At 40.6% G+C, this 27,195-nt stretch overlaps 3 protein-coding genes across 7 annotated transcripts in view; all 3 read left to right on the top strand.

The window, feature by feature from the left end:
- The first annotated feature begins 6,875 nt into the window (after positions 1-6,875).
- Positions 6,876-19,723, top strand: LOC133133170 (interleukin-1 beta-like). 2 transcript variants are annotated; one of them, XM_061249231.1, is made up of 7 exons: positions 6,876-7,147; positions 8,768-8,836; positions 11,637-11,705; positions 14,510-14,578; positions 16,761-16,886; positions 17,798-17,952; positions 18,697-19,723. In XM_061249231.1, exons 2-7 carry the CDS (start codon positions 8,791-8,793, stop codon positions 18,910-18,912), a joined length of 681 nt encoding a protein of 226 aa, XP_061105215.1. In that variant the 5' UTR covers positions 6,876-7,147; positions 8,768-8,790; the 3' UTR covers positions 18,913-19,723. The 2 variants fall into 2 exon arrangements, with proteins under 2 accessions (XP_061105215.1, XP_061105216.1); XM_061249232.1 differs by lacking the exon at positions 11,637-11,705.
- Positions 19,724-19,937: 214 nt separating this feature from the next.
- Positions 19,938-23,770, top strand: gig2o (grass carp reovirus (GCRV)-induced gene 2o). 2 transcript variants are annotated; one of them, XM_061249235.1, is made up of 2 exons: positions 19,938-20,403; positions 22,759-23,770. In XM_061249235.1, the coding sequence occupies exon 2, from the start codon at positions 22,830-22,832 to the stop codon at positions 23,364-23,366; it is 537 nt and encodes a 178-aa protein (XP_061105219.1). In that variant the 5' UTR covers positions 19,938-20,403; positions 22,759-22,829; the 3' UTR covers positions 23,367-23,770. The 2 variants fall into 2 exon arrangements, with proteins under 2 accessions (XP_061105219.1, XP_061105218.1); XM_061249234.1 differs by having other exon boundaries at positions 22,720-23,770.
- A 975-nt stretch (positions 23,771-24,745) lies between these two features.
- LOC133133929 (sorting nexin-19-like) overlaps positions 24,746-27,195 on the top strand; it is a 36,223-nt gene continuing 33,773 nt past the window's right edge. For all 3 annotated transcript variants that reach the window (XM_061250234.1, XM_061250233.1, XM_061250232.1), the window contains exon 1: positions 24,746-25,042. The gene's annotated coding sequence lies outside the window, so the exon portion shown is untranslated. The remainder of the gene's footprint in view (positions 25,043-27,195) is intronic.

Genomic DNA, 27,195 nt, shown 5'->3' with positions numbered 1-27,195 from the left:
AATGGGCTTGTGGTGCTCCTTTGTTATTACGCACAGTAAGCCTATTATCAGCACTATCCCCACAACCAGCCCTGCAGCTGCTATTCTCTTAAAGGTTGTTAATTTCATTTTAGCTAATGGGCAGCGACTAATCCCAAGAAGTATTGTTGCTTTCTTCACCGGGTTTGAGATGGATGATACCTGTTGTATTCACCCCCCTTTGTAACCGGTCTTCAGTTCTTAGGTGTCTACTTGTCACTCTGTTACTGCCGTGTTTACTTTTTTACAGTGAGTGAGGTGCACCCAGAAAGATCTTTCAGCAATTCTTACTGTTATAGGCGTGGTCAACAGCACCTGATATGGTCCTTTCCACCAGGGCAATGCCCAGGTATTCCTCTTGATGTCTTTTACCACCGCCCAGTCTCACCTCTGGATCGTCCTCTGGTTCTACTGGCTTCTGTGGGGGTTAAGACAGAACTGATAACAGTTTTTTGTTCCAACATTGCCCTCATGTGATCTACCAAGGTCTGGTCATCTGCTGGTTTCATTATCTTTCCAAATATGGGCATAATGTATGGTTTCCAATATACTTTCTCAAATGGGGAGAGATCTCTCTGTCCTTTCAGAATTCTCTTGCTTAATGCTACCAGGGGGAGACAGTGAGTCCAATTCTTTCCCGTCTCTTGCATCATTTCGCGCAATTTCCCTTTGATAGTGCCATTTGTTCTTTCCACCAGTCCTGCTGACTGAGGGTGATAGGCACAGTGGTTTTTGAGTTCTATGTCCAATTGCTTACCAATATGTGCAATGACCATGTTTACAAATTCTGGTGCATTGTCACTGTATAATCTTTGCAGCCCTCTGTGCCTTGGAACGATTTCCCTGCACAATGCTTTTGCCACAGTTATGGCGTCTGCATGTGCTGCAGGGAAAATTTCCACCCTGAATATGGGCAAATCATCACCAAGCACCATCATCCAAAACTGGAATGGATATTCAGCTCCAGGGATCTTGCCTGGTTTTGGTTTACACATCCCCTGTGGGTTGTTTTTGATGCAAATCAAACACTTTTTACTAAAATTTTGTGAGTAAGTTGTGTATCCAAATGCTGTAAACACTTGTCTGACTTGGTCTACATCCCTCCTTTTGAGACATGGGTTTTCCCATGACTCAATTCAGAAACCATTCGAATTCGAATAGATTTCCTGGAGGTACTGGTTTACCCTCTGGGCCCTCCCAGAGTCCAGCATCTTTGTTCAATTTACAGTTATGTTTCTCCCAGAATCTTTTTTCTGGTTTGTTTTTGCATATCCTGTAATTTTTCAGATCCAAATTTTTTGTTCTGTTGATTGTGTCAGAGATTGTGTGTGTGATGCCGCGGCTCATTGGCGCGTCCTCACCGTCCTTATTGTGGCCTCACTGAACTGTTATATGCGTTTTTCATAAATTATGGACTTGCGTTCCTAAAGTGCATATATTCCCTCCACTAGTATTCACTAGTACTGTGATATGTGTTACGTGTTGAGTTTGCGTGAGTATAAACGGATGGGTGCACACATGCGGTTAGACCTCCCCAAACATTTCACGCACATTCGTTCATTAAGTCATTCACTCGTTTATGCAAAAACTAGGTTGTGCTCTGATAAAATATACATGTTAACCAAAAGGTATGGGCATTTGGACAATGTCTGTGAGCACAAGATATTTATTTAATGTACAGTGCTTTGTTAAATGCTGTGATTTAGAGACATAACTTCTTACCGCTTTATCGGCTGGCTCTCTTCCTGGTGCTTCTAGGGAAGTGCACTCCCGTCCTGGGACAGCTATATGGTTGTGTACGTTCGCGATCGGCACATTTGCGTCTTCGTAAAATCAATTATGTGTTGTGTAACACTTACTGTGAGTTTAATGGCATGTGTCCATGTACTGTTGTAAACTTAAAGGCCTGGCGTAGTGTTTGTGTAATAGGTACCTTTTTAAATGCTGTTTAATAGATATTTGTGTTGTGATATGTAAACACCCCTGTGTTTATGGAATGTCATTGTGTGTGCCAATTTGGGGTGGTCATGTCTACCTGTTAAAAAGGAAGGCATTTCATTTGTTTGGAGATCTCTATGAGGAAGGAACCAATGCCTAGGTCCTCCTTATCCCTGTTGTGTGAGGTATAGTCTAATTATTATCATCATCATGGTTATTATTATTATTGAAGTCTTAGTTTATTCAAGTACTTTTGTTTGGCTGATGTAGCCATAGCTTTATATAAACATTTTTTTTCTATTATTTTCCTTTATTTCCTTTTTGTCATTTTTCTGCATTTCTTGCTTTTTGGATGCCTCAACACCTGGTGGTGGAAAAATTAATTCCAAGAAAATGTCATATCTGCCTCACTGCTATCTTTTGTGCCAACCTAAAATACCCTCGACACTCTACTATTTAACAGTGTGACACAGCTTCTTTTGCTGCTTCATCAGCCTTTTTGTTGCCCAGCATTACCCCCAAATGTTTGTGTCAAGACTGAGGTCCTAAATCCATTTCTGCAGTCCACAGACTGCAGAAATTGTTTACTTCCGTCTGGGTTTGCCAGCACCGCTGAGCCAACTAACAGTTGCTTTACTTTCGTAAAGGCTTCTTCCGCCTCAGGTGTCCATCAGACCTTCTCCTGGGTTGTCATAGGCCTGGTGTCTATGAGGTCAGTCAGTGGTTGGGTCAGTTACGCATAGTTACAGATCCGTGGTCTGCAGTAATTTACCATTCCTAAAAATGACATCTCTTGCTGTTTGGTTTGTGGTTTTGGTGCATTTAGGAAGGTTTTTCTACCATCCTCCAGGCGTTTACCGTTCTGGGAAATTAGATGGCCCAAATACTTTACCTCCGGTTTCCACAATTTCAGTTTTCCCTTGCTGACCTTGTGTCCTTGCTCTGCAAGGAAGTTTAGACACACCAAAGTATCCTTTTTGCAGGTCTCCTTATCAGGGGAACAAATCAGAATGTCATCAACATACAACATCATTTGACTGCCCCCCAGTGTTTTGAATTTTGCCATATTTGCCGCCATCTCTTGTGAGAAAATGGTGGGCGATTCACAGAAACCTTGCGGGCACTGAGTGTAAGTCCATCTTTTTCCCTCGAATGTAAATGCAAACCAAAACTGGCATTCTTTCGCAACCGGTAGTGAGAAGAATGCATTTGCCAGGTCAATCACTGAGAAGAACCCTGCTTCTGGTGATAAGTCATTCAGCAGAGTATGTGGATCTGGAACTATGAGAGCTCTTGGACTGATCGCTTGTTTACAGCTTGCAGGTCTTGCACCATCCTCCATTTTTTAGTTGCATCGCATAGCCTCCTACATCATCCCATGCTCTTTGAGGGAATAGGATGCCAAAGTTTGCCCTAAATACCTTGTCGAGCCTAGCCAAATAGTGCATGACTGACTCTTCAGGTCCCTGCGTGCAATCGGCTACTCGAGTAGTCGGCGTGCATTGCATAGACCTGTCTGAGCCTGTCCTGCAGTCCCCTTATCGGGCCCCAGTTGGGGCCAGGGTCTGCAGCTGGTACAGGAGGATCTTGATAAGGGACGGTTTGGTTTTGGTCATTGAGTGGGTTCCAGGTGCCCTCAACCTGACACCACTCAATGCCCAACATCTCTCTCATACATGATTCTAATTCCACCAAATTTGGTCTGTAACTTTGTATCAATTGTCCCAATTGTCTGATACAATCTTCTGGTCCCTCTGTAGGGTGTGTCACAGAGTCCATCACCTTTTTATATCTTGTTGGGCCCATGGTCTGTAGACCCACTGGGTTCACCCTTGCCCATCTTCCGAGGGCATTTGTATCATGGGGTACTGATCAACAGTGTGATTGTCTTTAGTCCATGCAGTGCATGGACTGTCAGTCAGACAAGGTCTTGGTCTGTAATCAGAATTTAATGATTTGCCGAGTGGCGTCGGCGGGTATATGGTTGGGCTACCGAATCCGCCTTCCGGCAGAGTGGGGTATAACTGTACCTAAAATTTTGCAGAAATGACACAGTTAATGCTATATGAGCTATATTTAAGACCAGGGAAGCAAAAATGTTTTCTACCACATGCACTAACAAGGAAGGGTAGAGGCATATGCCATTTGTTTGTTTGAATTGAAAGAAAGGAACAAATAATCGTTGCATTTTACTTTCGAATCAAGAACTCTTTTTTGTAAGTTGACCTAATGGCTATCCCAGATCCGGAGTGGCTATCATAGTTTGAAAATACGAAGTCACAACAAGGGGGGATAAAAAAAGCTGTAGAATAATACATCACATTGTATTAAACTGCAATTACAATCTATAAATATACTGAAGATTAATGAAAGAAAACAATGCTTACTGATTTAAACAAGGGACACATTGTATGTAAGGTGGGGCAGTCCCCTTAGCAGCCTGAAATGCCAACACTAGGGCCTTGAATCGGATGCGTGCGGCAATAGGAAGCCACTGGAGGCCAATGAGAAGCGGGGTGACATGAGCCGACCTGGGCTGACTGGTGATCAGGCGGGCTGCAGCATTCTGGACCAGCTGGAGGGGCTTGATGGCACATGCTGGGAGACCGGCTAGGAGGGAGTTGCAGTAATCCAAGTGGGAAATGACGAGCGCCTAGACTAGGAGCTGGGTGGCTTTCTCTGTCAGGAGATGACAGATACGGCGTATATTGTACAGAACGAACCTGCAGGATCTGGCAGTGGAGGATACTTGTGGAACCAGGGTGAAGCAGTTATCAAGAGTTACCCCAAGATTCTTCGCCGTACGGGAGGAGGAAACTACAAAGTCCTCAACAGTCAGTGAGAGGTCGATTGACGGAGAGGACTTAGCCGGGATGTAGAGAAGCTCAGTTTTGGCAAGATTAAGCTTCAGGTGGTGGGAAGTCATCCACGCAGAGATATCAGCCAAGCAGGCAGAGATCTGTGTGGTGACCTGGGTATCGGGGGGGAAGGAAATAAAAAGTTGGGTATGATCGGCGTAAGAGTGATAAGAAAAGCCATGGGAAGAGATAACAGAACCAAGAGACATGTTGTATAGCGAGAAGAGGAGAGGACCAAGAACTGAGCCCTGCGGGACTCCAGTTTGTAGGGGGTGAGGGTCAGAGACTGAGCCCCTCCAAGTCATCTGGTAGGAGTGACCAGAGAGGTAGGAGGAAAACCAAGCGAGTGCAGATCCTGTGGCACCCATCCCAGTCAGCGATGAGAGAAGAATCTCATGGTTGATTGTATCGAAGGTGGCCGACAGGTCGAGGAAGATGAGTGGAGTGCCTCAGTGACCGCGAGCAGGGCGGTCTCAGTGGAGTGGCCACTCTTGAAGCCGGACTGGTTGGGGTCATGGAGATTGTTGTGAAGAAGATAAGTGGGCAGTTGGGAGCAGACCGCCCGTTCCAGAGTCTTGGCGAGAAACGGAAGAAGAGAGACAGGCTGGTAGTTGCTCAGAGCAGAGGGGTCAAGAGTAGGTTTTTTGAGGAGTGACTCTGGCCCTCTTCAGGGAAGAGAGCATCGTGCCGGAAGAGAGGGAGGTGTTGATTAGAGAGGAGAGAAAAGGGAGAATGTCATTAGATATAGATTGTAGAAGGGGAGAGGGGATGGGTCAAGAGGACAGGTGGTCGGGCGGTGGGATGTAAGGAGTGGGTGGGAGGGGAAAGTGTGAGGGTAAGGTCAAAGGAAGAAAGGAGGGAGAGAAAGGTAGACTGAGGAGATTGAAGTCACCCAGGAGGATGAGGGGAATGTCATTGACTGGTGAGGAGTTAAGGAGGATGTCCATCTCATCCAAGAAGCTCCCCAGAGGACCTGGGGGGCAATAAACAACAATGATAAACAGTTTGCACGGCAAAGTAATAGAAACTGCATGAAATTCAAAAGAGGAGAAGGCGAAGGATGAGGAGAAGACACTAGATCTCCATGAGGATGTGATTAGGAGACCTGTGCCACCTCCTCTGCCAGAGGTTCTGGGTGTGTGGGAAAAAGAGAAGGCAGCTGGGGTGGCTGTGCTCTCTGGTGAGAGCCACGTTTCGGTTAAAGCAAGAAAGTCAAGGTTGAGGTGGGAGGCGTAGGCTGATATGAAGTCTGCTTTCTGGACGGCGGACTGGCAGTTCCAGAGGCCACCAGCCACACAGAGATCAATACCAGCGGATCTGGGAGGGAAGATGAGGTTTGAGATATTCTGCCCATGTTGGCGGGAAGTGAACCTCCTACCTGACTAGGACCTGGGGAGAGGAGGGAGGACAGGGATGGGAAGGAAACACATGGAGGGAACTAGGGAGGACAAGAGGAATCCTACACAGTGAAATGAGGGCAGGCAGCAAACATCAGGCTCTCAGACAGCCTTGATGGACACCCGTAGATAGACACCCTCGACTTTGTACACCTGCGACTTCGTACACCGAGGCAAGTAGCCGAGGCTGCCGCACCCAGCTGCCGCTGGTGTGCTACACAACTGCTTAAATAACTAGCTGACGCTGAATACAGAAAATGCTACCAACCCACTGCAGAAGACTAATGCACACTGAAGTGACTTCAGCTGTGCCAGTAATTATACCCTGAGCAGGGTGCAAACTATTGGCTCCTCCTACAACAAAAGCTGTGGCCTGCCAGCCAGCTCACCTGAGAGAAACAAACACACAACCCAGTTTCACTGTAATGTAAATAAACACCACTTGCACTAACTAACAAGCAAACAAACAAACAGGAGAACAACACTATAATGACAACTAAACTTAATTAAAAACAGCACAAACAAATGATACTTAACTAATCCAGGAGAAAAGATCCCAAATGTAACATAGTAATCAACAGTAGGTGGCAGCAGCGGATATTTTGAAGTGTGTACTGGACAGAAACAATGATGAAAATGAGGTCACAGGAAGAGGAGGGACCAAGACAAAAAGACAAAGGGTTGCTTTCACACTGCCTGTCAGTGTTTATTACATTTTCGTACTCTTACATTGATTTTAAGCAAAAAGGAATGGTCATCGTAATTGGAAAAAAGAATCAGTAATTCATTTCGTAGTATGAATATTTATATACTTGCATACGTTTTAAGGAATAAGGACTATCAAACAAGGTGTCCAAGGGCTTTCTGACACGTGGTGGACCAGAGATTTACCTGCAACACCATCCAGCTCCATCCATTGCCTTCAGATAGGATAAGGTCAGTTCTACCAATCATTTTCATATTTCATCTTTGGGGATCAGTGGGAAGTGTACTGTGAGGTTTTTAAAAGTGCAAACTACAAAAAAACGAAATGAAACCACTCCACGTGGTGGAAGAGAGCCACGTGGACCACCATCGATGTTACCCAAACCTGTATAACCACACTACAGAAGAACAGAATGGTGGATAGTTGCAATAGTGTTTGGCAGTTGTTTAGCATTGTTATATTATTTGATGATCGGTTGCTTGTACTGTATAGCTAACAGCTAACAGAGACTTACAGTTAAGTACTCCTATAGGTTATTTTGCTGAAGACATTACACATGGGATAGGGTCTGCTAGGGTGATCAGCATGAGAAACCACTTTTGATGTTCCTCTAACAGCTATCAGATTACAAGCGTGCTGAAAACACACATTTTATTTTTCTGTAGCGGACAAGGGTTGCATGCCTCTAAGATGAATTCCTAACTTGCATCGCATGCTTACAATCAGAAGTAGGTGCACATAAAGTTAGGCAGAACTTGCTTTTAACACCTGAGCCTGGTCTATTTCTTTGTGTAGCTCGTGTCTAGGCTTTGCTATTTTAGTAGGTAGGGCTGGCTAATATAGGGGCTGGGCCTTAGGTATGGCCACTTAATTACTAATGTTTATTTGACTTTCCTTTTTCTTTTTTATGTTGGTGGGCTGTTTGATGTGGATGCGAATGATATTAATTCAACTTACTATGCATATGTGGAGGAAGGCTATAGGTGTTTGCTTTGGTATCTGACAAAAAATTTTTCTGTAGTAGGATTATTCCTTAATTGTTCTGCAGTTTTCACCTTTCTTATATTGGACTGATATTGGACTTGTATGTTCCTGCTGGTGCCCTCAAGCTAGATAAGGCTGTGTGCTGCTAAGGACTTGTTCCTCTGGTCTCATCTACAAGCCAGTGGGACCAGAGGGTCACCAGTTGCCTACGTGATCAAGAGTTGAGATTTAACTTTAGCAAATCTAAATTATTTAAATTGGAAGTGAAATATTGTAATGTAATTTCAGCAGCAGGTGTTGTCTCAGACCTGGACAAAATACTATTACTATTATTTTAAAGGGTTACTCTGGCATTTTTCAACTTTAACTGAAAACGTAGAACTTTATATAATGTCATAAACATCCATGACATTAATCAATTTTGTTTGTACCACGAAAGCACCTTGCCAAAAATCGGGTTACCAGTGACGTTTTATGGTGTCACTGGTACCCACAGAAACCTAGAGGTTTTGTGATGGCCATTTTAAAGGGGCATGCACTGTCATGATAATTCTCTTCCACTTCATTACGTAGCGTCAGCTGACAAGTGACAGCCAACTATCACATTATTGGTTATTGATGTATAATATAATCTGACTCAAATGATCATTTAATTGCACCCTATAATCTTAAATGTAAGTCTGTTTAAGTTTTGCAAGAATTGATGAGCTGTGATCCTCCTTACTGAAGCCTCTTCCCTTATTTATTACAGATTGAATTGTTGAATGTAATTTATGTTCAACAGCTGGTTTAGTGCTGTACTTACTCAGCATTGTGTTTTAATAGTCTCACTGACCTGTATTTTCCTGTTCTTTTCCTTGTCATAGCTCAGTCTGAAACAACAGCGACCATGGGTCTGTGTGTATCCCTTAGAGAAAATGAAGCTCATTGTCATGGTAAGCAACCAGAAATAAAAGAAAAACATGGTGGGCTTACAACGGTCTGCTGTAATCCACCTAGAGTTTGTAAGCCCACCATGTTCTAAAACTCAAAATAGGTTTTGGCATGACTGATTTTGATGGAGCATGTGACATATATTACATACAGCATTATAACATTTATTCCCACAGTGAGAATCAAAGTTATTTGACGTTGATACTATCATTGAGTGACTGTGAATGCACTGTAGTTAGCCATGACTTTGTTTAATTGGCCAATTACTTTTGGAGAAATATTAATAGTTATGTATAAACCCACATATATGTACATACTGTAGCCTATATATCTACTTCTATACACTTATCCAGAATGACATACAGTAGGCCAATATTAATTTGATCATAGCAATATACACTCTACACTGTACAGGGATCTACCAATTAATCACAGTAGTTTAAATATTGAACGCTATATCCTGAGCAGTTTATGGGCATGCTATGTTGAAAGGGTGACACAAGATACAATGTGGTCCCAAATAGGACGCATGGACATGTTGGAAATAAAACATGCTTTAGAAAAGTGCAAAATAAGTATATTGTCTCTAATGTTCCATCCATCCATCCATTATCTTAACCCGCTTATCCTGAACAGGGTCACAGGGGGGCTGGAGCCTATGCCAGCATACATTGGGCGAAAGGCAGGAATACTGTGACACCTGGCCTAATTTGACCACAGACAAGAGCAGGAGGCTAGGTCCCTTGTAGAGACGTATAAGGGCAAGAGATATTGAACATGAAATCCCAGTTTTTGACAGTCAGCTGCCATTTGGTTTGTGCAGTGCTCCAGGCACTTTTCAACAGATGATGGAACAGTTCTTTCATGATCAGAGCATCCATTCTTTGTTGTATTATTTTGATAATTTAGTCGTCTCTTCTAAATATTGTCATGTGAAAAGTCAGATTATATATAATCTGACTTCTCAAATCTAACAGGACGACTCTTAACATAGTTTTTGATTCAAGCCACATATCTTGCACACCTACATTGACCGCGGGAAAGCTAATGTTGCCATGGAGGCAACTGGTGACCCTCTGGTCCCACTGGCTTGTAGATGAGACCAGAGGAACAAGTCCTTAGCAGCACACAGCCTTATCTAGCTTGAGGGCACCAGCAGGAACATACAAGTCCAATATCAGTCCAATATAAGAAAGGTGAAAACTGCAGAACAATTAAGGAATAATCCTACTACAGAAAAAATTTTTGTCAGATACCAAAGCAAACACCTATAGCCTTCCTCCACATATGCATAGTAAGTTGAATTAATATCATTCGCATCCACATCAAACAGCCCACCAACATAAAAAAGAAAAAGGAAAGTCAAATAAACATTAGTAATTAAGTGGCCATACCTAAGGCCCAGCCCCTATATTAGCCAGCCCTACCTACTAAAATAGCAAAGCCTAGACACGAGCTACACAAAGAAATAGACCAGGCTCAGGTGTTAAAAGCAAGTTCTGCCTAACTTTATGTGCACCTACTTCTGATTGTAAGCATGCGATGCAAGTTAGGAATTCATCTTAGAGGCATGCAACCCTTGTCCGCTACAGAAAAATAAAATGTGTGTTTTCAGCACAGTAGTTTAAATATTGAACGCTATATCCTGAGCAGTTTATGGGCATGCTATGTTGAAAGGGTGACACAAGATACAATGTGGTCCCAAATAGGACGCATGGACATGTTGGAAATAAAACATGCTTTAGAAAAGTGCAAAATAAGTATATTGTCTCTAATGTTCCATCCATCCATCCATTATCTTAACCCGCTTATCCTGAACAGGGTCACAGGGGGGCTGGAGCCTATGCCAGCATACATTGGGCGAAAGGCAGGAATACTGTGACACCTGGCCTAATTTGACCACAGACAAGAGCAGGAGGCTAGGTCCCTTGTAGAGACGTATAAGGGCAAGAGATATTGAACATGAAATCCCCGTTTTTGACAGTCAGCTGCCATTTGGTTTGTGCAGTGCTCCAGGCACTTTTCAACAGATGATGGAACAGTTCTTTCATGATCAGAGCATCCATTCTTTGTTGTATTATTTTGATAATTTAGTCGTCTCTTCTAAATATTGTCATGTGATTGGAGATGGTGCTGAGTCGACTACGTGATCAAGAGTTGAGATTTAACTTTAGCAAATCTAAATTATTTAAATTGGAAGTGAAATATTGTAATGTAATTTCAGCAGCAGGTGTTGTCTCAGACCTGGACAAAATACTATTACTATTATTTTAAAGGGTTACTCTGGCATTTTTCAACTTTAACTGAAAACGTAGAACTTTATATAATGTCATAAACATCCATGACATTAATCAATTTTGTTTGTACCACGAAAGCACCTTGCCAAAAATCGGGTTACCAGTGACGTTTTATGGTGTCACTGGTACCCACAGAAACCTAGAGGTTTTGTGATGGCCATTTTAAAGGGGCATGCACTGTCATGATAATTCTCTTCCACTTCATTACGTAGCGTCAGCTGACAAGTGACAGCCAACTATCACATTATTGGTTATTGATGTATAATATAATCTGACTCAAATGATCATTTAATTGCACCCTATAATCTTAAATGTAAGTCTGTTTAAGTTTTGCAAGAATTGATGAGCTGTGATCCTCCTTACTGAAGCCTCTTCCCTTATTTATTACAGATTGAATTGTTGAATGTAATTTATGTTCAACAGCTGGTTTAGTGCTGTACTTACTCAGCATTGTGTTTTAATAGTCTCACTGACCTGTATTTTCCTGTTCTTTTCCTTGTCATAGCTCAGTCTGAAACAACAGCGACCATGGGTCTGTGTGTATCCCTTAGAGAAAATGAAGCTCATTGTCATGGTAAGCAACCAGAAATAAAAGAAAAACATGGTGGGCTTACAACGGTCTGCTGTAATCCACCTAGAGTTTGTAAGCCCACCATGTTCTAAAACTCAAAATAGGTTTTGGCATGACTGATTTTGATGGAGCATGTGACATATATTACATACAGCATTATAACATTTATTCCCACAGTGAGAATTTTTGTTTGTTATTTGACGTTGATACTATCATTGAGTGACTGTGAATGCACTGTAGTTAGCCATGACTTTGTTTAATTGGCCAATTACTTTTGGAGAAATATTAATAGTTATGTATAAACCCACATATATGTACATACTGTAGCCTATATATCTACTTCTATACACTTATCCAGAATGACATACAGTAGGCCAATATTAATTTGATCATAGCAATATACACTCTACACTGTACAGGGATCTACCAATTAATCACAGTAGTTTAAATATTGAACGCTATATCCTGAGCAGTTTATGGGCATGCTATGTTGAAAGGGTGACACAAGATACAATGTGGTCCCAAATAGGACGCATGGACATGTTGGAAATAAAACATGCTTTAGAAAAGTGCAAAATAAGTATATTGTCTCTAATGTTCCATCCATCCATCCATTATCTTAACCCGCTTATCCTGAACAGGGTCACAGGGGGGCTGGAGCCTATGCCAGCATACATTGGGCGAAAGGCAGGAATACTGTGACACCTGGCCTAATTTGACCACAGACAAGAGCAGGAGGCTAGGTCCCTTGTAGAGACGTATAAGGGCAAGAGATATTGAACATGAAATCCCAGTTTTTGACAGTCAGCTGCCATTTGGTTTGTGCAGTGCTCCAGGCACTTTTCAACAGATGATGGAACAGTTCTTTCATGATCAGAGCATCCATTCTTTGTTGTATTATTTTGATAATTTAGTCGTCTCTTCTAAATATTGTCATGTGAAAAGTCAGATTATATATAATCTGACTTCTCAAATCTAACAGGACGACTCTTAACATAGTTTTTGATTCAAGCCACATATCTTGCACACCTACATTGACCGCGGGAAAGCTAATGTTGCCATGGAGGCAACTGGTGACCCTCTGGTCCCACTGGCTTGTAGATGAGACCAGAGGAACAAGTCCTTAGCAGCACACAGCCTTATCTAGCTTGAGGGCACCAGCAGGAACATACAAGTCCAATATCAGTCCAATATAAGAAAGGTGAAAACTGCAGAACAATTAAGGAATAATCCTACTACAGAAAAAATTTTTGTCAGATACCAAAGCAAACACCTATAGCCTTCCTCCACATATGCATAGTAAGTTGAATTAATATCATTCGCATCCACATCAAACAGCCCACCAACATAAAAAAGAAAAAGGAAAGTCAAATAAACATTAGTAATTAAGTGGCCATACCTAAGGCCCAGCCCCTATATTAGCCAGCCCTACCTACTAAAATAGCAAAGCCTAGACACGAGCTACACAAAGAAATAGACCAGGCTCAGGTGTTAAAAGCAAGTTCTGCCTAACTTTATGTGCACCTACTTCTGATTGTAAGCATGCGATGCAAGTTAGGAATTCATCTTAGAGGCATGCAACCCTTGTCCGCTACAGAAAAATAAAATGTGTGTTTTCAGCACAGTAGTTTAAATATTGAACGCTATATCCTGAGCAGTTTATGGGCATGCTATGTTGAAAGGGTGACACAAGATACAATGTGGTCCCAAATAGGACGCATGGACATGTTGGAAATAAAACATGCTTTAGAAAAGTGCAAAATAAGTATATTGTCTCTAATGTTCCATCCATCCATCCATTATCTTAACCCGCTTATCCTGAACAGGGTCACAGGGGGGCTGGAGCCTATGCCAGCATACATTGGGCGAAAGGCAGGAATACTGTGACACCTGGCCTAATTTGACCACAGACAAGAGCAGGAGGCTAGGTCCCTTGTAGAGACGTATAAGGGCAAGAGATATTGAACATGAAATCCCCGTTTTTGACAGTCAGCTGCCATTTGGTTTGTGCAGTGCTCCAGGCACTTTTCAACAGATGATGGAACAGTTCTTTCATGATCAGAGCATCCATTCTTTGTTGTATTATTTTGATAATTTAGTCGTCTCTTCTAAATATTGTCATGTGATTGGAGATGGTGCTGAGTCGACTACGTGATCAAGAGTTGAGATTTAACTTTAGCAAATCTAAATTATTTAAATTGGAAGTGAAATATTGTAATGTAATTTCAGCAGCAGGTGTTGTCTCAGACCTGGACAAAATACTATTACTATTATTTTAAAGGGTTACTCTGGCATTTTTCAACTTTAACTGAAAACGTAGAACTTTATATAATGTCATAAACATCCATGACATTAATCAATTTTGTTTGTACCACGAAAGCACCTTGCCAAAAATCGGGTTACCAGTGACGTTTTATGGTGTCACTGGTACCCACAGAAACCTAGAGGTTTTGTGATGGCCATTTTAAAGGGGCATGCACTGTCATGATAATTCTCTTCCACTTCATTACGTAGCGTCAGCTGACAAGTGACAGCCAACTATCACATTATTGGTTATTGATGTATAATATAATCTGACTCAAATGATCATTTAATTGCACCCTATAATCTTAAATGTAAGTCTGTTTAAGTTTTGCAAGAATTGATGAGCTGTGATCCTCCTTACTGAAGCCTCTTCCCTTATTTATTACAGATTGAATTGTTGAATGTAATTTATGTTCAACAGCTGGTTTAGTGCTGTACTTACTCAGCATTGTGTTTTAATAGTCTCACTGACCTGTATTTTCCTGTTCTTTTCCTTGTCATAGCTCAGTCTGAAACAACAGCGACCATGGGTCTGTGTGTATCCCTTAGAGAAAATGAAGCTCATTGTCATGGTAAGCAACCAGAAATAAAAGAAAAACATGGTGGGCTTACAACGGTCTGCTGTAATCCACCTAGAGTTTGTAAGCCCACCATGTTCTAAAACTCAAAATAGGTTTTGGCATGACTGATTTTGATGGAGCATGTGACATATATTACATACAGCATTATAACATTTATTCCCACAGTGAGAATTTTTGTTTGTTATTTGACGTTGATACTATCATTGAGTGACTGTGAATGCACTGTAGTTAGCCATGACTTTGTTTAATTGGCCAATTACTTTTGGAGAAATATTAATAGTTATGTATAAACCCACATATATGTACATACTGTAGCCTATATATCTACTTCTATACACTTATCCAGAATGACATACAGTAGGCCAATATTAATTTGATCATAGCAATATACACTCTACACTGTACAGGGATCTACCAATTAATCACAGTAGTTTAAATATTGAACGCTATATCCTGAGCAGTTTATGGGCATGCTATGTTGAAAGGGTGACACAAGATACAATGTGGTCCCAAATAGGACGCATGGACATGTTGGAAATAAAACATGCTTTAGAAAAGTGCAAAATAAGTATATTGTCTCTAATGTTCCATCCATCCATCCATTATCTTAACCCGCTTATCCTGAACAGGGTCACAGGGGGGCTGGAGCCTATGCCAGCATACATTGGGCGAAAGGCAGGAATACACCCTGGACAGGTCGCCAGTCCATCACAGGGCACACACACCATTCACTCACACACTCATACCTATGGGCAATTTAGACTCTCCGATCAGCCTAACCTGCATGTCTTTGGACTGTGGGAGGAAACCGGAGTACCCGGAGGAAACCCACGCAGACACGGGGAGAACAAGCAAACTCCGCACAGAGAGGCCCCGGCCGACGGGGATTTGAACCCAGGACCTCCTTGTTGTGCGGCGGCAGTGCTACCCACTGCACCATTCGTGCCGCCGTCTCGAATGTTAATATGCAAAATTGCCAATACATTTTAAAGTGCACTACTCTGAGATTGAATTCTTTGAGAGGTTTGAATCTAAAACAACCTGCCCAGTGGGAAGCACATGTTGTTTGATGCACAGTATACATAATACTTAGCTGTAACTGTTTTCAGAGATCTGTGCTGATACAACTTGATAGAAAGCAGGCTGATGCTAGTGTTAGAACTAATCCATTTAATTTCCTGTCATTTGAGGCTTTCTGCAAATGCAAACATTTCACGTAAAACTTTTTTTTTTGTGATTATGTATATAACAATAAATAAACCCAAATAATAACAAAGACAAAATAAACATTTAAAATGTAGAATGAATCAAAATTATATATATATGTATATATGTATAATGTGTATAGATGTGTATATATGTATTTATATGTATATATGTATATATATGTCTAAATGCTAAATTATTGTAATTGAAATCTACATTGCATAATTCAAACTGAAAAGAAATCACATTTACAATATAGGTTTATACAACATGTCATCATGAGTGCTTTGGTTGAGTTTAGAGTTTAAATAATTTACTGTATGGAAAGGTTCAAAGAATGTTTAAAGATCAGTTATAAATTAAAAATTGTCCTTAACTTAACCTTTTTCTTGACAAACTTGGTGTGTTTTTAACTGTTAGTCAAAGATCAGTGATGACTGAAACCCACCCTCTCTAATCTAAGGGTGTCCAGCGTTCATTGAAAAGGGTCACTTTTTTTCTATCGCAGCACTAACATGTCTGATTAAAGTAATTAAGTCTTGATCAAAGTTCATACTTGTGGCTCAATGCAAGGTGGATTTAAATAAATTACTTCAAATGCATAAATTCCTATTTAGATAATCTGTGGTTTTTCATATCAGTGACAACCCTCTCCTGTGCTGATACTGTATACCAGTGGTCTCAAACTCATTGCCACATTCAGCCATATGCATTTAACGGCATTAAAGCACAGAATATAAGCAACAGTTGTTATTTAGACAACACAAATAACAGATTTTACTTCATATACATTATATACAAACCTACAGCCCTAATTCAGCAAGTAATTAAACTAATTATATCATGAAGATCAGAGGCTGGAATGAAAAGCAGCATATACACAGCCCTCCTCCATGGCACTAGGTTTGAGACTACTGCTGTATACCCTTTTCACTTCAGTAACCTCTACTTGTGCTCTGATCAACAGAGGATGAGTGTGATGACCTAACGAGGATAACAAGTATCATGGAAAGGATCATGAACAAGAACCAACAGTTCCTTGTTATGAAACCTAATGGCTCCTTGAAGTTTCAGTACATGATTGGCCCTTCAGGTAAATATGCTTTGCTTGTGGCATCAACATTTTGTCCGTGATATGATATCCACATGAACTTCTTTATATTTCAGTGTTCAAAGCAATAATTCGCCACTAAAGGAAAAATCTTTGTCTTGTTTGAAGGCTGATTCTGCGTTTATTCTTAATTTTAACTGAATCAAGTGTTTTCCCATGGCGTGTATATGCGGCCTGGGGCAGAAAGCCATTAATTCAGTGTAGGTACTCGCTCAGAGGCTTTTGTAAGTAACCCATGTGACACTGCTCACAAGCACCTCTTACAGAGGGGGGAGGGTCATGGAACTTCAATGCCGTGCATACCATATCTTATTTCAGGATAATTTTCTTTTTTTGATATGCAGCAGAGACTTGCGACTCTGAAATACATCAAAATAACCAACAATAAAACCAGAGTTGCCTTTGTAAGTCACGCATACATTTTAGTAGTAGCCTACCAGAAAGAGTAGTGAGATTTCTTCATAAACATGCCTATATGAAACATCATTAGGAAAGGTACTTCAGGCCATATGTCAGTTTATTAATGCAGATGATGTTTCAGGAAGTGAAGCGCTTTTTCTGCGGATGCAGATTTCTATGTCCATGTATTGGACGTAATTGCAGGACGACATGAACGTGACAAGAACATTGTGCTTCAAATAGGTTCAGAGTATTACTTCGATTGGAATTAGCCTACTACGTAATTCACCTTATGCACAAGCCAGTGTTTTTCTATTATCTGATATAAACCAGTGCACCCTGGGACTCAAAGTATTTGTGCTTGTTTCTTCACCAACACCATTTGCACTAAAATGTAATCACCCACCTGTGTCTGAGATTTATAAAAAATCATTGGCAATGGCCACACATTTGTAAACTAGTAACCTGAACTGACTATTTTTTTTCATTTTCAGATAATGGCCGCTTCTTGTTCCAGATGTACTGCAACAATTATGAAGGCACACCCCTGGGACACGCCATTACACTCCAAGTTGACCTGAACAACCAGAAATATGTTCTGTGTTGTTCTGGAGAAGGAATGGAGAAAAATATTTGTGCAAAACAACAGGTAAGCTGATAAAGGAGTGGGACAAGGGTAATTCCTCTGCTAACATCTTCCTGTTTTCCACAGGTATGACTTCACAGTATGATGATAAGCACTAATTCATCTGACTGAGCTGAGATTAGTTCAGTAGGGATGGCATGTAAAGTTGATTTAACCCTAAACATTTTCATGTGAACATGGCCTGTAGCAGAATTTGCACATAGTAAATATATTCGCAGGATCCATTTATCTGACTGACCACAGGTCCTGGGATGTAATATTTATGGTATACTTAGCTCTTTTTTCCATATGACCTTAACATTAAATCCAGCACTGAGATTCTGTGGACCGGGGGTCCTCAAATTCAGCCCCGAGTGGCCGCCGGTATAATATTATATGTCAAACATGACAGAGTGGATTTTTTTTTACCCTGGTATAACTATCATTTTGATATTCTGCAACGTCTTGCTAAGTTACATTGCAAATGTGCATGAGAGGCTGCAAGTAAACCCTTGCATTAATTTTCAATAACATGCATGCAGACATGGGTATTCACACACACACGCACACACACACACACACACACACACACACACATTCTTTATTTTGTCTGTGCTGATCCAAAACATGATATTCAGTTATAAGACATTCAGTGTTTTACATCTTTCAAACCACCAGATTATGTTAACCAGACTCTTGCCATCATCTGTGTCTCCAAACCCTTACCCTCAACAATGCATTGAGCTCTATCACTCCATTTCCTTTCAGGATGCTCCCCTGCCACATATAATTGAGGACTCCAGACATGAAGCTGTGTTCTTCTTACAGAAGCTCAGGCCAGCAGGGAAATTTAAGATAGAATCTGCAAAGTGGCCAAACTGGTATTTGAGCTTCAAAGGTGCCTCTGAACCCAAACTTGTTCTAAGTGAAGTCACTGATGGTGTTGTCAATGAAAATATTGAGTTTCGCATAAGACCACCCTAGTGTATGTGTCTGATTCAGGTGATGGATGCTTGCCTCCTGCAATCTAGCAATATAAATTTGAGTAAGGTTAAATCTCTCAGCAATGTCACATGTTGGCGATATCAAAAGTCTTTTTCAATTTCACCCTTTATATTGTATACCCTTAAGACTTTGTCCACCTGTAGACACAATTTCTGTCTGCAGAAATACGCTGTTAAAGTCAAGGAGTCCAGAAGGCATTGTTTGGGATTGAACCAGTCGGTTTCTTAGCCTTCCAGCTGAACAGGCTATGTTGAATGGGAATTGAACTTTTTCCCCATAAAGCACAGCTCCATTTTCTGCTGTAAGCTTAAAATCACTATTTTCCCACACAATTCCTCAGCCATAATTGCATAAAGATGTCTGAACACATGATGAAAATTTTTACCTGTAAGTCATTCTGAAGTGAAAACTTAATTAATAAGTTTTGAAAAGCCTAACTAATCCAAAAGGGCAATTAGAAACATCCTATTGTAGTAGGTAATTGGTTGAATTAAAATACTAAAATACAGTAAGGAACAGGAATTATTAGTCATAAATATTCCTTATTCAATTTTAAACCCCTACTAGCCTGGGCTACCTTACAACTGTCTGTTCCAATTCCCATGCAGTTCTCTGGCTAGTGGTTTAGATTGCAGGTTTAAACATGTGCAGGTTTGGTTGTAACTATCCCATCATGTCAAAAGTTGGCACATTTCTCCAATGTGAAAACCGCTCATTCAAGTGCCTTCAAGGGAAAACAGGGAATCATTGATTGATTAAAAATGAAGGCATCACTGCCAATATGAATACAGTCAGCTCCAGTACTTTTTGCTTCCTTGATAAAAATAAAGAAAAAAGGGTGCATATAATGAACATCCATCCATCCATCCATTATCTTAACCTAGACGTCGGACATTGATGTTTTTGGTATGTTTTGTTGCCAGTGGACCAGGTGCACAATTTAAGATGAAAGTCTTAATGAATCTTAATGAATTCACAACATATAATTGCGATTGAACAAGTCTGGCCTCTAGTGGTGAGAAATAGAATTTAGATTGCAGTCGTTGACTTCCGTTTGCCAGTCGTCTCAAGTCATTAACTGCTATAAAAGCAATGTTTCAACACAACTTTTACGTACATTCTAAAGACAAGGGTTCCAAATAGGACCCTGTGATTCCGTAGTAGAAACGCACTGTAGATAAAAGTTTCTTAAACTTAAACAAAATAGTTGTTTGTATTGGATGTTTCACAACTATGCAGGGTTCAATAAAGAACATAGTTTCATAACTATGCAGGGTTCAATAAAGAACAAAAAAGGGTTCCCATATGGCATCAAACCAAATAGCCTTTTTTTTCTAAGGGTGTAGTTTCGTTTTACAGAAACTGAAACTGAAACGACCACGCTGCCTTTGGACACTCGGTAGTTGGTGAATCTTTCAAAACCACATCGGGCCTTGAAGACGTTGTCAGGTATATTAAGATCATTCAAAGGTTTGTACTGTATTTCAAACATTTATATGTGTGCTTTTCTTTCATATTCATTATTTTACACGAACGGAGAAAGGTAAACTACTGATAATCCAATATTTGTTTAAACCATGAAGTTGTATTTGTAGGGTTGCCACCAGTCCTGTAAAAATCCTGGACACATACGAAGCTGGCAAATTGAGTAAGCCAGTCAGTCGCTCTCGAGGGTCCGAGAGCCTGAAGGAATGTGGTGCGCAACTGCCTTGTGCTTGGTGTCAATTCTCTTTCATTACACAAATAAAGAGTGTAATTCGTGAAGGTTAATAACGTCTCTGCACCATTTGTTACATTACATTTAGGAACGAACACTGGATACGCTGTCTACATTTCATTAAGCAATACTAATGTATGTATTCCGGGACATTTCATTTCATTATTTTTATGAAACGAAATGTCCCGGAATAATTTCGAGTGTTGCATACATTAGTATTGCTTAATGAAATGTAGACATCGTATCCAGTGTTCGTATCTAAATCCAGGACGGGCGGTAACCCTATGTAGTACAGCTAGCCTATGTTTTCTAAGATACTTGATCACTGATACGTATCAATGTGATCTCATGTTTGTGTTTTAATTTCAACCCTAATTTGGCATACCTGACGCTACTAATTAACAGCTCAACAAAATCTCTAGCTGTTAAATGGAGTGTGCTTTTGTTAGTTTGTGGTATCTTTGCACAATTTCACAAACATCCGTGAACGAAGAATAACCAAACAATTAAAATTGTATAATTTGCTAGTGTAGCATGGTTAGCTCAGCTAGTTCGCTAGTAAGCACGGATGGTGCAGTGAAAGCGAAGGATGGTAGCAGGTTATCGCGACAACACTCCCCAATGACGTAACCCTCAAATTCAAAACAACGTTGTTGCCCTTGGCTCGAGGCAAGTTCGTTTTAAGCTGACTGGTAACGCGTTCGTTCAACAAATATTTGGACAAGTGAGAGGCCGGGGTTCAAATCCCACCTCGGATTCCTTCTCACCTGTTACACTAGTAATAGCTACATCGGGTACATTATTGAACATGTGTTAATGTATGCCTATAGATGAGCTTCGGTACAGATTAAATAGCATATTTGGTTATATTGGGTGAGGCATGTTGCTAAATGTTTATAAAGTAAAACATTCACAAGCAAAAACAGCTGCGTGTCAAGCCCTTATACCATTGAACTTAGCTACTGTAAGTTAAACCCGTAACAGTGCTACGGAAATCTAACCCACAGAAATCATATCTATCTTGAACTGAAACTACTCAATTTGATAGAAATAATAGGAAACCTATTAAATGTAATTACCTTAAACAATGGTTTCCTCGGCAGTTATTCCAATAACACATTTAGGAACTGAAAGCAAAACCGTTTGAAAGCAACAGATCCCTATCTGATGTATCATTCCACAGAACTAAAGTTCCCAGTGCTTCAAGTGGGCCGATTTTTTCCCAGGTCGGCCATCGTTACTTTTCTATTTCATACAAACACTCGTTATTGGATACAAGTACACAAGCTATAGTAAGACGATTTCAGTTTTAGGCTGACTGTTTGGACATGCGAAGTTCTGCTACTAAAACAAAGAGATATTGCCGTGTTTGGTATTCGAATCTGACAACAGCTGACACCTTCCGATAAATTTACGGAATTTAGAATTGTGAGCCTAGCGAACTGTTTGTACGGCTTTTGCTCATACGAGTACCGGCACTTATTTTTCTCCACCTCAAGCACTGATTAAAACCCCCCTTGGTCAGTTTGAATAAAAACTATAACCATAAACAATTCTGACCTTAACTAGTACAAATATTTAACTTCTGACATTATTTAAATGTACTGTAACTATTACTAAAAGTAAAGGGTTTTTTTTTTGTTGCTGATCAGAGGGAACTCCGCAGCCAGTGACATTTTACTGGAATGGACTGGTTCAGTGACATTGTTACTTTACATTAATGGAATTTGGCTGACGCTCTTATCCAGAGCGACATACAGTTGATTAGACTAAGCCGGAGACAATCCTCGCCTGGAGCAATGCAGGGTTTAGGACCTTGCTCAAGGGCCCAACAGCTGTCCGGATCTCATTGTGGCTACACCAGGAATCAAACCACCGACCTTGCAGGTCCCAGTCATATACCTTAACCACTACACTACAGGCCACCCTGTATCTCCTCCTCCTTCATCTCTCTTTTAAAATTGCATGTCTTCACCAACAGTGGTACACTACTGCAAAAGTGAGAAGGGTGTAATTACTTGTGTTGTTTTATGTATTTTGTATTTTGTTACCTGTTGTTTCTCTCTTAGGTTTATCCTTAAAACTGAAGATGCCAGTCACTTTTTCAGGGTGGCAGGTGGTGGAGGGCAGAAAGAAGCTGCATAGGGGTGAGGAGCCTGAGAGAGGGCAGGCCTACACCATGTACCACGGCACGCACATGCAAAATGCCCACATTATCATCACCAATGGATTCCAGCGCTCCAAAGATGGTCTTCTTGGGGAGGGCGTGTACATTAGCCGAAACATAGAGAAAGCCAAGTGCTACCCGCTGTCTGTGGATAAGAAAGATAGGGTGATCTTTAAGCTGCGGGTGCAGGTGGGCAAAGTGAAGAAGATTGACAGTGACAACCACCCTCTACAGAAATCATGGCACCAGAACGGCTATGACTGTGCCTGGGTTCCCCCAAATAGCAACATCACCACCATCAAATCAGGCCGAGAAGAGGACTGTGTGTGGGACCCCAGCAGGATCAAGATCGTGGACGTGGCTTGCTGTATGGACGGGGCCAAGAGGAAGGATCTCCGCAAGCTGATAAAGTCTCAGGGGATGTCAGAAGGAGTGTGCACCCTCTGCCATAAAGACATGGGCACTGGTCCACATCCGATCCAAAACTGCTGGCAGTGCAACAAGTCTATCTGTCCCTTCCAATGGAAACATTTCTGTGACCAAAACTGAGACATGTCATTCAGGAAAAGTCTCAACTAGATAACTCTGGCTATGTTCACACTGCAGCTAAATACACTCCCAAAAATTGAAAAAAGTGAACATAGCAACACTTACAAATGGGAATCGTGTTTATTGAACACTAGACCTAAACATTATTTTCTTAACTGCATTTTGAAATTAGGTCTTCAGAAATAAAGATGATAATGTAAATATATTGTTATAATTAGCTTGAAGTGCATGTAATAATGGTATCACCATAGCACTTGTATTTTCTATTCTTCAAAAACAACAGATTGTGGGCCAGAGTTAGTGAAGCCCTCTATTACTATGATAGGACAAATTAAGAACTGTAAAACAAAATTATAATTATAAGATGACTATTAAAAATAAAACCCTTAAGTCATCATACTAAAGAGTATCTGATTGTGTTCTAACACGTTGTCCTCGCTGGCACAGGTAAACAGTAGATCAACAAAAGTTCCTGTTGTGCTAATAATTGTTGTTCTGCAAAAGAGCAGGGTAAATTATCTGAAATGCGTTTCGATGTTTTTATTTTAATTCATACATCTAGGCCTAAATAAATGTTTTCCCCATTTAGGCTACACAAACCATGTGGGTAATTTTAGGAACTTTTGGAATGGCTCTGTGCAACCGCTCTTTCTAAAAACTAGCCGTCGTTTTTAGAGACTCGCCTATAGCCATCTTGATGGACTACGCCTGCAACACCATGCTCTACAGTAGAAAGACCTGCACTGTATGGTCACGTTAGTTGATGTATTTTGCCGCAGATGTCATTGCACCGTACTCCACTGAAAGGCATTTGTAATGCAATCGATATCGTTATAATTTACTGCGGTAAAACACTGGAATTTAATTTAACACATTCCAAATAGTCCCTAGTCCTTGTCTTTGTTGTTATTTTAGCACTTAAAACTGTACTTCCCTGTAGGGTTTTTCAGCGCCCTTTTCCTGGAGGTGGGTATGCACTTTGCGCTCTGAATAAGAGCGTCTGCCAAATGCCAATGATGTAGCCTAATGCCTCTTTTAGCTAACCAGACTAGATTGACTAGAATTTCCTCCTAGTCGACGACTGGTGAGACCAGAAAACGTCACCCTGCAATTACGGGAAGTTAACATTGGAAGATGGCGTAAATCACAATGGACGTGTACAAATACGTGCACTCATTCCAGTTCACTGAAAATACATGGCTATATTTCTATTTCCCACAATGTAGTTCAGTCGAATTGTTCTGTGACTGTGACACAGGTATTTCGTCACGATTTACGTATAAGCCACAGTGTCTCGGTTGCTAACGTTACTGCTTTGGTCACTATGAAAGTAGATTAGGAGCTAATCATAGCAAGCTTGCTACCTTGCTCCAGCACAAACAGTCTTGAAGGAATCTCGTCTGGTATTGGACGTCATTACTATATTACATTCAAGATTTCGGTTGTATAGCTTCGAAATCAAAGTCTAGCTAGGTGCTTTCTATATTTTTGCCTAGCTTGGTGGATAAATACATTTATATGAAAATCTAGCCCGTTACTTGCTAGCTGCCTAAATGAGAGAACTAGCATATTGCTCGAGACTGATTACTACATTGAAAAAGTGTACTTTTCTCAAATCCGTTTGAGAAATGTATGGATGCGATGGACCAGGATAACAGGCCTGCAAATTAAAAAAGGTAGGATATAATAATTGCCATCAATAACCAATTAATGGAGTCACAGAGGTTTGTATTGCAACTGTTGTATTTTGTAGGAATGTCAGGAATTGCATTTATGTTAGAAAATACATAAATATGTAATTATATGTATATTATAATAATAATAATAATAATAATAATAATAATAATAATAATAATGAGAATAATAATAATAATAATTGGCTACATTTTACTTATAGAGCGCTGTTCAAGGTACTCTAAAGATGCTTGCGTACCTTGAAAAGGTACTCAAGCTGAGCATTTTGTTGAAATATGAATTACTTTGAATTATTTTTGAATACAGATTAATATGAATTATGAATTGAATTACAGATTAATATGAATTATCCACACATTCAACTCTAGAGGCTACGAGTTGAATGTGTGGATAATTAGTTGTCTATAAATAAATGGTGGTGATATGTTTATATATAATCTCATATTCTTTCATGTACTATAGATCAGTGGTTCTTAAACTTTTTGTCTGGCGACCCCACAAAAAAAACTGGAGAGGTCTGGCGACCCCACTTTCCCAAAACCCATTCCAAACCCATGTTAACAACTGTCAATCAAGCAAAAACGAATAAGACACTGTAAGAAATAGCCTAGGCTACAACATTTTATTAAAACTAACAAGAACGGGAACAAACAAAGCAATCACGATTTAAAAAATGCACAAATCATCAGATCCAGTCCAGATCTAAAACGGGAGCCAAGAGTCACTACACCAGAGCAGCTAATCTGGAGGCGGAGAGAGACAGAAACACGGCTATAACGATCTCACTTTATTTATTTTAGTCTGGTTTATTTTCTTTAATACATACATAGGCTATGTTAATGAGAAGGATGGGCCTGCTTCCGCGAACATAGCAAGTAAATTCTTGGATTGATGCTGCACACGGCGACACGAAGACTTTCCTCCACGCTGCTGAGCCGACATCTGTATTTATTTTTTATATAGGCCAGAGACGAAAATGTCTTCTCGCACAGATAGGTCGATCCAAAAGGCGTGAGAATGTCCATGGCAGCCCTGGACAATCCGGGGTATTCCTGTGCACTTGACAGCCAGAATTCATCCAGTGTTTTTGTAATGTGCGGTCGCTGGACAGCTCAATCAGCGCATCCTCGAGCTCAGATGGCAGGTCGTTTGAAGAGCAGCTGGTGAATGGAATGGAAATAGCGAATAAATACCATTAAGTGCGCGACATTAATCAAGTCAGTAGACTCGTCTAACTGCAAAGAAAACCGGCAGTTTTTTGCTCTCGATTAGCTGGCATTTCATGTAATTAGCGATCTCGTTAATGCGCTTGGACATGGTATCATTGGAGAGGGGGATTTGTTTGAGCGCACTTGCAATCTTTTCACCATGCATTGCGGTGGTCATCGCAATTGCTGCAGGAAGGATGAGGCTTTCAGCAATTGTGTGTGGCTTTTGTGCTTTTGCTACAAGGTGGGCCACTTCGTATGACGCTGCAAAGGCTTTGATCGGCATAGTAGCTTGCCGATGCACTACAGTCTTTTGCGCATGCAGAAAGAATATCACAGGTTTCTGAGCATCATCGGGATGTGGGCTTTCGAGATGTTGTTTCATTTTGACATGTTTTAAACTCATTTACCAGAACATCGCCGCAAATTACACATTGTGGGTGGTCGAGCTCATTTTAACTTGGCAAGTGAATCCATATTTCAGAAATTCTTTCTGATAGTGGCGACGCCTTTCTATTCTCACCGGCCTGTAGACTTGTCCCATCTGAGGATCGCGGAAGAGTAGACGCACTGTTAGATGGCACTTCTGAGCTTTTATCAGATTTTTTTAGCAGCCACCTGTCCATTTTCCATGCAAGTTATCGGGGCTAGTAACGCAAGAAACCTGGCTAGTAGGCTATGTCGTTTTGTTTTGTTTTGTTTTACTAAAAAAAACTGGGAAGAAGTTGAGTTTGAGTTTGCGTAGTGGGACTAGATAGTTACATTGTTTCTATCGGAGGACCAGTAGCCCATACTAAACCAGAGCCATTGAAAGACGGATAACTTTTTACATTTTATTGACATTTTATTTTTCGTTGTTTCACCTGGCGTAATAACAGGCTAATTTCCGATTGAAGAAACAAATCATTTGGCGACCCCACGAAAGT

Source organism: Conger conger, chromosome 7, assembly GCF_963514075.1.
Source record: "Conger conger chromosome 7, fConCon1.1, whole genome shotgun sequence".
Lineage (NCBI taxonomy): Eukaryota > Metazoa > Chordata > Actinopteri > Anguilliformes > Congridae > Conger > Conger conger.
This window is presented reverse-complemented; position numbering and strand designations above follow the sequence as displayed.